At 46.1% G+C, this 11,374-nt stretch overlaps 1 protein-coding gene across 1 annotated transcript; it reads left to right on the forward strand.

Moving 5' to 3' along the window:
• Positions 1-3,160: 3,160 nt before the first annotated feature.
• On the forward strand, positions 3,161-10,973 carry OTP (orthopedia homeobox). The gene is made up of 3 exons (XM_077816307.1): positions 3,161-3,197; positions 3,949-4,358; positions 10,443-10,973. Exons 1-3 carry the CDS (start codon positions 3,161-3,163, stop codon positions 10,971-10,973), a joined length of 978 nt encoding a protein of 325 aa, XP_077672433.1.
• Positions 10,974-11,374: the final 401 nt, after the last annotated feature.

Below are 11,374 nucleotides of genomic sequence, written 5' to 3' on the forward strand. Positions count from 1 at the left end.
AAAATCACTGGATCCGTCATAGAAAATCCTTTTACTTTGCTCTGAAGTGATTTCTGAAGACACTCTTGTCATTCTGAAGATTTTGGGGGCACTGTGCTAAGCCTTTCCTTGTTAGGAACTTCGGTTCTTATGATCATGTGGGAAATACCTTAAATTATAAAAGGAATGGACTTGACTGGCACTTTTCTGGCTACCCTCGGAAAACGGAACGATGACGGGGAATGAAATCTTTGCAAATACATCTCAAACACTGCCCAGGTGGATTCACACACTTGACAAAACAAGTGTAGAGAGGAGCGGAATGTGATTATAGTGTTTTACATATCTACCGTTGTCATTTTCTTTCTGACATGCTTAGTGTCAGCCCTGGTCTCTTTTTTCCCTTCTACAGATTTCCTTTTCTTATCCCCCCATCCCACCCCAAAACGATTATGCTTTGAAGCCTTGGTAGAAATGATTTAGCTTGTTTATACTGCTATAAAAATCAAGAGCAATAGAAAAGTCATAAAATGAAGCGCGCTATCAATCACGGTGCAACATTGTTATTCAGCGGTTACTAAGAGAGATTGATAATCCTTTGATTCCTCCCATTGTTATTACTCTGATGTGTCTTCACATTAACTATTACACGTTTATTTATCGACCCGAAACATACAGCACAGAGGATATCTCTTGTGTGGGACTATCTAGCACGTATGCGAGAGAGGCAGGATTCACACTTGCAGGATCTGGATATTATGCCGCCTCAGCGTACCATGGAGCTAACAAACAAAACAGGACTCGAGTATTGTAACTTCAAACCGGCTTGTATTAGCGCCCGACTTTCCAATCGTTTCCCTATTCGGCTCACAGACATCACAGGCATTGCTGAGCAGCCCCCACTCCACACACACCTACAGCCCTCAAGACCATTAAAACCCATCAGTCCAGCCACACCGCCTGGGGCTCACTGCGTAAAAACACTCCAACACCCGTACAAATAACACCCCATCAACCAGCCAGCCCGGGCTCTGGGGCTCTTGCAGTCAAGCAGCCCCCTCCCCAGGGGCGGGCTGTCTCCTTTGGCATGTCTGCGACTGCAGGTCCGGTCTCACTTTGCTTCGGTTCTCGCCGCCCTACTTGTTACAACGTGGGGTTGCTTTGGGGGTTTTGCTCCCAGGGTTTTCACCCCAGACGGGGGCCCTTTTTTCGCTGGCGTAAAAATAAAATAGATTTAAACCCAAAATTAAAAAAAAAATAATCGAACCACACACCGCGATTTGCTCGCCCACTAAAGTGGGGCCCGGTTCTGCCTCTGAGCCTAGCTATTCCTGTGCCACTGTGCAGGGACAGAGATGCACCCAAGAGCCTGTGACGTCTCTAAAGCTGAATTGAATCAATGTAACCAAGGATCTGAACAGGGGAGAAAAGGGAACAAAACTGCCCTACATCGCGGTCGGCCGCTTCCTTTGTCTCCTTTTTCAGTCACTGGCGAAACCCACCACATCTGAGCTGCAAACAAAATCACTCTTGCATCTGCTCGCATGCAGCATTTACAATGTTTTGTGTAAGTCAATTGGGTGGTGAACAAAAAAAGCCATTTGCGCTGTATTATTTAACACAGACTTCACTGGGCTCCCTTTTTGTGGAAGCTTTATTTGCACTAAATGAATAATCTTAATTGCATCACTTTTGAATTAAAAATCAATGTTAATCAAGTTGGAAGTAGTAAATATCAGTTTTCATTGTGCCTGGGTAGAGGGTATTTTTCTTGTTTTGCAAATAAAAATACAAGTCAAATAACTTTAAAAGGGCATTATGTTCTGCTACAAATACAATTGAAACGGATTGTTTAGGAGCGGATCAGAAATGGTACAGAATTTTGCACTTAATTTCCTCAGTTATCATTTACAATAAGAACCTCTTGGCTTGACAGCCAAGTCTAAACAGTAGTAAATTAGTACAAATTTATACTGATTTTACTCTAATAATCGTAATAAAAGCTTATAGATTTGGCACTAATTACATAAATGCCTAATGATCTTGAAAATTACTCTGGTTAGAAATATATTACTAATCTAAACTTTGTTGTTGGCTGGCTTTGAAAAATCAGAACATTAGAAATGGTTCGCTTCACTTGTGCAAAGCACTTTAAATTGTTCAAGTAGTTTAACATAGTCAAGAGGAAAATAAAAAGCATTTAACTTTATTTACCGCCTTAAACTGCGTTTCTGGCCAAGCTTAGAAACTTTAACCCAAAATGTTGAAGGGCTTTTCAATCTCCGTGCAATGTTTTCTCTTTCACACAAACATTTAGCCCGGAGAGAAGCGCATCCAGATCACCTTGGGGGGGACGGGGGACGGGGGCGGGGGGACAGGGACGACGGGAGAGCAAAACAGAGAGTGTGTAAGTTTCATTAGGAACTCGGATCACTTTATTCCTCGTTGTCTTTCAGCCCCCAAGAACGGCGGGAATAAACGATTTACGCTGTATTACAAATGACAGGGAGCTCTCCCACTACCCGCCACTGCCCCGCAAAGATCCTGAACCTCCCAGCCGATCTGCAGCGTGAAAGTTGACACACAAAGCACAAGCCAACCCCAAACAAGGAGTGAGGAAGCCCCCTGGTCCGGGAGAGCCTGCTCGCCAGGCTCCCAAGCGGGCCCGTGCACACTCCTTGTGCTTGGGTTGGAAGGCGCCGCGGGACACCCCCCAAGACCCTTGCCCAGGGGCAGATCTGAGCAGGGGCAGCGGTAAAGTCACGCCTGGCCAGGAGAAGGAAGAGAGCGACAAACGGGCGGCGGGAGGAGAACTAAGCGCGCGCGGGAGACACAGCGAGAAGGCCCCGGGCTGCCGCTGCTGCCGCCGGGGGGGATGCGGGGCTGGCGGTGCGGAGGCTGCAGGCGGGCGGGCGGAGTGGGGACTCGCCGGGCTCGCTGACATTTGCAGCCTGCCCTCCTGATTGGTCCCTTCGCCGAGCTGCTCACGGGTTCATTGAAGTGTTAAGCACCTCCCCGTCTCTCTAAAGGACATTATAATGCAAGAGACCCCCTTTTTAACCACACACCGAATTTTCTTTCATTTAGGCGATCTATATATATCTATATCTTATATCTATTTTAAATAACTTAAACCGCTACAATTTGGGGGGGAACAGCCTTCGCCCTGGAGCGGTGCGCGATGCTGTCTCACGCCGACCTCCTGGACGCCCGACTCGGTGAGTTTTTTTGGTTTTGTTTTTTTTTTCTTTTTCCCCCAGCATCTTTCTCGCCCCCCGGCAGCGGCGAAGGAAGAAGCCAGAGCAGGAAATTGACAATTTGTTCCTTGGTTTACCTTAATGCGCTCTAAATGGGCTAATTTCTTTAAAAGTAATTGTGCTGTATTAAAGTTTAATTTGATTTACCGGCGTCTTTTAGGAAAAAAAAGTCGCTGGGCTATGGAGATCCAGCCCCAGCTGTGGGCTTCTCGTGTCTCTTTCCCTCCCCAGGTCTCTCCCTTTTAGGGCAGATTATCCCAATATTTGTGATTTTGAATTTTTTATTATTATTTTTTCTTTACGACGGGACAAAATCGGATTGAGTTGGTCCGGATCTGACAGGGAGGCGAAGCCACCTGCGAGGAGGCGGGTTGGGTTTGTCGGCCCAGCCGGCAAACAAAATAAACCCACCAAACTCCCCCACCCCCCCCCACCCCCAGTGCCTGGGGAGGCCCCGCCGGGTCAGGCCCCACAGACGGGCTGGAGCCGGCGCCTGGCGCAGGAGGAAGCGCTGGAAAGTTTCCTGCCGGCTGGAGTTGAGCGTGTGAGGCGGCGCGGAGGGCCGGGGCTGGGGCTGGGCGAAGGGGGCTGCGGGGGCTCCATGGCTGGGGCTCGCCGCTCAGCAAACTTGGCCGCCGGACACAAGCGGGAGCCGCGCGGGGGCCGCCTACCTGGCTGCAGGGGAGTGACCGCCGCCGCTTTGCCTCCGCAGGAATGAAAGATGCAGCCGAGCTGCTGGGACACCGGGAGGCGGTGAAGTGCCGGCTGGGCGTAGGGGCCTCTGACCCGGGGGGGCACCCGGGAGACATGGCTCCCAACTCGGACACGGTGGAAGGGGCCACCCTCCTGCCCGGGGAGGACATCACCACGGTGGGCTCCAACCCGGCCTCCCTGGCAGTCAGCGCCAAAGACCCCGATAAGCAGCAGGGGCAGCCGGGCGGGCAGAACCCCAATCAAACGGGACAGCAGCAGGGGCAGCAGAAACAGAAACGGCACCGGACCCGCTTCACCCCGGCGCAGCTTAACGAGCTGGAAAGGAGCTTCGCCAAGACCCATTACCCGGACATCTTCATGAGGGAGGAGCTGGCCCTGCGGATCGGCCTCACCGAGTCCCGGGTCCAGGTATGAGCAGCTGCTTCCGTGCCCAAACCTCCCGGATCCCTCCGTCACCCCCCACCCCACCCCCGAGCGCCCTTGCACTCGCTACCTGTAGCCACCACAGCTCGCAGGGCTCCTGCCCCACAGCTCTCTTTTGTGTTCACATCCCTCCTTTAGGCTTTCCCTTGTGGGCTTAACAGAGAACAGGCTGGTTTGTAATTTCCCGGTCACACCGTCTAGTGAGACAGCTCAAATGATCACCGCCTAACCCATAACATAAATAATAATAAACCCACCCAGAGCCGGCGCTTGGTGACCAGCCTTTTACAAAATATGCCAAACAAAATTACATTTGAAAGCCGCGAGGAATTTTTGAAACACCCATCTGGTGTAAGAAAGGGATTATCGGCATCAGTGTGAACGCAACAGTTGAATATCAGCTATTAAGCAGCCCACATATTTCGGCACAAACGACTGAGCCAATCCCCGTTAGGGAGAAAAAATCATTAGCAGTGTAGTGCGTGGCATAGGTCTCCGTAGTAAAATGGTATGTTTTCTGAGCTGGTTTTGAATTTAGCTACCTCCAGTGAACACCCTCACACTGTACAATTGATCGCTGAAGGAACGATCGATCGATCAAAAAGAGACCCCAAAACAAACAAAACCAAAGACAGATCAAGTATTTGCTGTGACTAGTTTTCTGTTTAATTTTTTAATACTTGTAGCCGAGCTGCCTGTTTACTAATGAGCATGTGAAATATTACCAGCGAGCTAAAATAATTTCAAAGTGTAATGTAAATCTGAAGGGGCATTTTCTTGGATTTGGGGGAAAGGTTGAATTCCAGTGGAAAGCAGCACTGAACACTTGGAAAACGATTGCAAATTTAGAGACTGTTCCATTACTCACATGTTTGTGTCTCCTGAAATGTTTACAATAAGCGTATGCTCCTAATATGTTCCTGCTTCTTTTATCGTCGTTAGCACTGAATTGGTTGTACGACGAATCTAATGTAGTAGTGTAAGCTGTCCAAGGTCCTGAAGATCTCCCACTGAAATCTGCGGCAATGTTTTCCCTAGAATTTTATGCCAGCTTGCCTGAAATATTTCATAGCTCAACCAACCTTCTATACATATTAATCGAATTTTAACAATATGTTACATTTTTAATTTTAGGTTTAAAAGGAATTTCTGTGAGCACAACAATTTGAGTTTAAGTTTCTTTAATACTTGCTTTAAATAACTGAGTAATCACGGAAGACAGCACTAGAACTAAGTAGCTTAAATATCAAGAACATTGCCTTCAGATTATTTTATTATATATATTTTTGACATACCGCAAACAGTTTATTCAAACCAATTTAGGCAGAACTTAAAAGTAGGCGAGAGGGATAAAAGCAACAGACTATTACAAATAACGCTTTTAAACCTAAACTTTTGTTCTGGGAAATTTTGTGTGAGACTCTTAGACGAATTATGCACATTGAAAATACTTTAACTATATGTGGTGTGGTGACACTATGAACGCATTTTCACTTTAACAGTGTTTCTCTCCAAAAATTCTCACCGCGAGCCAAGTCCCCACGCCAAAAAAAAAAAAAAAATGACAAAAGATATTTAAAAAACGAAATGAACGTTTCATAACCAGAAACTGATTGTGTTGGTGCACCAGAACACACACACATTTGTTTTAAAAAGTAAAACCATTGTATAAAACCGACACATGATGATAATTAGTTTAAATTAAAATAGAAATTAGATTCACAAATAAAATATAACTGGACAACTGCCTTTATGAAAAAAGAAAACGTGGACGATTAAACTTTATTGGGTTTCCCAAAGGTTAATGATACCAATTTCAATATTAGGAGTGTGGTAAATGAAGTAAAATATAAAATATATTATGGAAATAGTTATTTTCCAAAAGCACATCAAAGAAATTCGTTGGAAGAAAGATAACGTGTTTTAATGGCCTCAGCATAATCCTGAACCAACGATAATAGCACTAGACTGCTGATAAAAACAGTTTAATAGAGTGGCAATTTAAATATTTTTTGCAATAATGTTCTACAGTTTAAAAAGTAATCAGATCAACATAACCTTCTTAATTAACACTTCAAAATGATTAACATGTAATGTAATGCAAAAATAATTTATGTAAAATGTATTTACTTCACAATTCACTGTATCATTGCTCCTTGACCAAATTTAAATTAAATAGTAATTGGTTTACGTTCTTATATGAGTACTTCATAGTATTCTTTATGGTTAACAGATTGTCTACATATTCCTTGCAGTATGTGGGCACCACATTGACTAAGAAATTATCTAAACAGTTAATTTATAGCGGCTGTATATGTTTTTATGTGTTTCAAATGCTAGAATAAATTGCCTCTTTCCTCATTTTAGAGCTATATTTAATGTATATTATACATCTAAATAATTATTAAAGGACTGGTGCTTATAAGGGAACCCAATTCCATGTCTGATATCGCTCTGCTTTTCAGGCTTGTGTAATAAACCCGTTTTTTTTATAGCATGCCATTATTAGAAACCAATTTCAGAATTATTTATAACCCGGAATGGCTTATTAAGCAGCAATGCGAGAATCATGCAAATTACGCGATCAAATGCAATATAATAAGCATAATCATTAGTCTCTAGCATGGATTAATTAACTTTCAATATTTTATTTACATAAAAACCAAATCAGTGAAATAACTTCTGCACAGTCAGCCTTGCCTTTCAATATTTTATACGAACACAAATAATGTGGTGTAATTCCATTGACCGTGTCCCCCACAATGGTCCTGTCACCTGCCACATCTTAATAGGGGACAAGCTGAGAGTATTTTCTAGTTTTCTAATGGAATGAGAAATTGCATTTTCTTCCTCTCCCAGCACTATTAAAGTGTAATGAATTCGGCCCAGAGTTCACGGCTGGCTGATCGAAATGAACCTGAGATCTGAGCTTTAATACAGCTCTCCAGATTTCCTACCAAATCTTCACATTAATCATCCGCTAGATTCCAATGAGATCTTCATAAAGGTTTGGCTCTTGAAAAAAATAAAATGTAAGATTCTCTCCTCTTCTCTCTCTATTTCTAACACATTTATTGCTGGGGAATTAAACGGGCTATATATTTTAAAATACATTTACAGTATGTCTATATTACTGTAACAGCAGATATCAAAGTAGATTTTTAGCTTCCAACCTCCATTAGATCCTCACTGTTGTATTAATAATTTTCAGGGGCTAGTTGCATTTTAAACATACTCCAGAGTTGCCCAATGCCTGTGGTTAATATATTTCCAGAGTTGTCATGTGTGCATTTTCAAAATCTCCCTCAGGTTTTCTCCACGTTTTAATCTGTCATGCACTAGTTTTCAACTGGAAACATTCACATTTTAAAAGCATATGCACTATAGCTATGAAGTGAGGCGATCAGACCTGATGGAGATTCTTTACAACACCAGTAAACCATGAAACATAAAAGATTTTGTAGCCGCAATTTAACTATTACCCTAAAACATAATTGAACACGATTTTTCGATTATTCATATAACATTTAGTTCCTTAACAGCTGTTCATTTCCGCTAATGGCCGACCATATTTCTCCGTCTAAGTATATAATATTAAACGATAAACTCCAGCAGATTCTAGGGTCCAGAATAGTAATAATCAGGAATTCAAGTGGATTCGCTGATTTCCCCTCTTACAACATCCCAAGTATTGTCCTTTGACAGTGCAATGAAACCTGTCAGTCTATTCACTCCGAATCAAAGAATCTGGCCGGGTTTGAGTGCTGCTTGCTAACGGTGCAGCCACCAAGCGTTAGTGGAGAAACAATTCGGAGTCAAAGATCGAAACTCATGTTCCAATCACACAGACGTTTTTATAAGAATTCAGACGCGAGCGCAAGCAGGGTCAGCAGCACAGGGTCGGTGCTTCCTTATTTATTTATTTTTTAGCCCGGCCTATTTTACACAAATTCGCCTCGTTATGAGTGAAGGTGGCTGCAGACAGCTCAATCCTGGGACAGAGACATTGCGCCCTTTCATTATATACATTCCTGCAGCTTTATTAAGCAGTCACACGGCAACTTGTGGGGCGGCAGCGGAGCTGTGACTACAGAGCACAAAACCAGGAGAGACAATGCGAGGGAATAAAGGCCAGGGAGGGAGACAATAAAAACCATGTCAGGTGGCGGGGAAGGGAGCGGAGCGAGAATTGGGGAGGGATGAGGGAGTAAACCTACTGCTCTAACTAGCTTTCCTGTAAAAGAATCGTCTCGATGCTATTTCAATGGAATAGAAATCTATAGTACAAAACCATTCCGAATAGTCCAATTGTAGTGCACGTGGGAGGGATTTTTGGCTGTGCAATAAGTAATGAATTATCTGACTGAGACAGGCGCTGATCCTAGGTAAGCAGTTGTCACATTCTGGGCTCTAATTTATATTGCACATTTGTAAAATCCCCCAAAATATAGACTAGGTCATTTGTATCTGGCCAAATCACGTTCCATTGACTCCCAGCGAGTAAAACCAGCGGGGTTTGGCCTGATTAATAAACAAAACACTGGGTTAAATGGCTGACTGGAGAATGAAGAAGTGTAAAGCGCAGGTTTCACTATCACGTATCAGTTCACCAGCGGGCTGAAGGAGATGAAAACCCAGTTGATTAACTAGCACATCAAAATGAGTATCTGAAAATGTTAAGAGATTATTGCCAAGGCAACACGGTTTAGACAATGATCTAATAGGAAACTTCTGTTTCGTCTTCTTTGTTTTGACATTTGTAGACAAATAACCCAAAGATCAGAGATTCTCTTTGCCATTATTAAGAACTAAAATGTAAGCCCCCTAAGTAGGGCTCAAGTGTATTTAATCAGTCAAATATAGCTCATTGCAAAAGAGCCTTGGGTTTGTCAAAGCAAAATTAAATTTTATTGACAACTAGTGTAAGAAAGCTTTGAACTTGGCCTACATTAATTTGCAACGTCGGAAAGATAAATTTACGTTCACTCCACAGATAAGAAGAACCTGGCTGTTGAGAAAGGGATAAGGCCCTCAAGCTCAGGATTCTTGTCATTCTCTGCAAACAGTAGATCTGAGGGCTAATACAGAGCAGGGCAACTGGAAACAGATCCCCCCCCCCCCCCAACCAAAGAAACAGTCACCAAAGATCCATTTGAATTTGGCATACGCAGGTGGAATTCTGTATTTAAATGCTTAAGCACCAACCATTATTGGTGCAAATACAGGTTATCAAGGCTACACAAACCAGAATGTGACTCAATGGTGTTCCAAAGTATATTATTGTCATCAGATCTATTTCGCTTATAACGAAACTATTTTTCTTGGTGCAAATTGTGGGTCTTGTTGTGTCTTTGAGGAGTCAAAATAAGGACGTCTTTTTCCAAGTTTTAAATCCCCAGTTTATACTTTCAGTAGAAAGAGGGAGTATTTATGCCTATGTGGTGTAGGCTGTACATACATATACAGTGCGTTCATAAGCGTATGTATATACATACAAATGTGTGTGTACACCCTACAGATGGACACGTGTGTAACACATATTGGGTAGGATGTAGGAATGATGTATATAAGGACGTATCTTTCTCGGATATATTTCTTATGTGTGCATCTTATGGCTGCATGTACACTTATCACTCAGTCCTGCGCTGAGTGCAGAGGACTGGCCTAGATGACCTACTGAGGTCCCTTCTAGTCCTACACTTCTACGACTCTAGCCCCATATATGCAGCCACAAGGCTATGGAAGCGATACATTACACGCATAATTGCCACAGAACAAGCACTATACAGTGGAGATACAGCCTCTAGATTTGATCGCATCCTTTTGCCCCACCCTTCCTGTCACTTCTCTTCTCAGATGAGCCAGCGCCTGCCTGTGGGCTTGCCCCGCGCCGAGCACAGCGGGCCCCGTGCTCTCAGCTGGCCGCGGTGGGATCTCTGGGCCGAGCTGTGGGCCTGGGGTCCCGGGCAAGGCCGGCACAGACCGGGGGGCCGGGCAGCTCTCCCTGCCCCGCGGCGCACGGTCCCTAACCCGCCTCTCTCGCTCTCTCCCCCACCCCGTGTCCGGCAGGTCTGGTTCCAGAACCGGCGGGCCAAGTGGAAGAAGCGCAAGAAGACCACGAACGTGTTCCGGGCGCCGGGCACGCTGCTGCCCACGCCGGGCCTGCCGCAGTTCCCCTCGGCCGCCGCGGCCGCCGCCGCCGCCATGGGCGACAGCCTGTGCTCCTTCCACGCCAACGACACGCGCTGGGCCGCGGCCGCCATGCCGGGCGTCTCGCAGCTGCCGCTGCCGCCGGCGCTGGGCCGCCAGCAGGCCATGGCGCAGTCGCTGTCCCAGTGCAGCCTGGCGGCGGGGCCGCCGCCCAACTCCATGGGCCTGTCCAACAGCCTGGCGGGCTCCAACGGCGCCGGCCTGCAGTCGCACCTCTACCAGCCCGCCTTCCCCGGCATGGTGCCCGCCTCGCTGCCCGGCCCCAGCAACGTGACGGGCTCGCCGCAGCTCTGCAGCTCCCCGGACAGCAGCGACGTGTGGCGGGGAACCAGCATCGCCTCCCTCCGCCGCAAAGCGCTGGAGCACACAGTCTCCATGAGCTTCACCTAATGGCAGCGCCGCCTGGCCCTCGCCCGGCCGCCGCCCTCGCCCCCGCTGCGGATCGCGTCCCCCCCCCCAGCCCCCGCCCCCGCGCCCCCGACTTACTTACCAGGGAGTCGACTCAGGATCTGAAATCAGACACCAATGGACTGGTTTGTGGGCAGAGAAACACCCCCCGGCGCCCCCCCCCACGCCCACACGCCCCCAGCCCCCAGGCCTGTGTTCCCAGGAGGAGACGCAATGACCAGGGCCTTGTGTCTTCACATCAACACACGAAGGGACTCACTGGGCATTTGGGATCTCGTTTTAATTTGTCCCTTGTCTCCCTTCCCCACCCACCCAGCCAGCTCTTGGGCTTTGCCAAGAGATCCATTTGTTTTTAAAGCACAACAATAACAACCCCAACAACA

Source organism: Eretmochelys imbricata, chromosome 5 (genome assembly GCF_965152235.1).
Source record: "Eretmochelys imbricata isolate rEreImb1 chromosome 5, rEreImb1.hap1, whole genome shotgun sequence".
NCBI classification, from domain to species: Eukaryota; Metazoa; Chordata; order Testudines; family Cheloniidae; genus Eretmochelys; species Eretmochelys imbricata.

Excerpts from the sequence above, each read along its gene's own strand:
- OTP (XM_077816307.1), top strand. The coding sequence starts at position 3,161 with ATGCTGTCTCACGCCGACCTCCTGGACGCCCGACTCG. Across the intron at positions 3,198-3,948 it reads CCTCCTGGACGCCCGACTCG|GAATGAAAGATGCAGCCGAG; the intron begins GTGAGTTTTTTT and ends TTGCCTCCGCAG. Across the intron at positions 4,359-10,442 it reads TCACCGAGTCCCGGGTCCAG|GTCTGGTTCCAGAACCGGCG; the intron begins GTATGAGCAGCT and ends CGTGTCCGGCAG.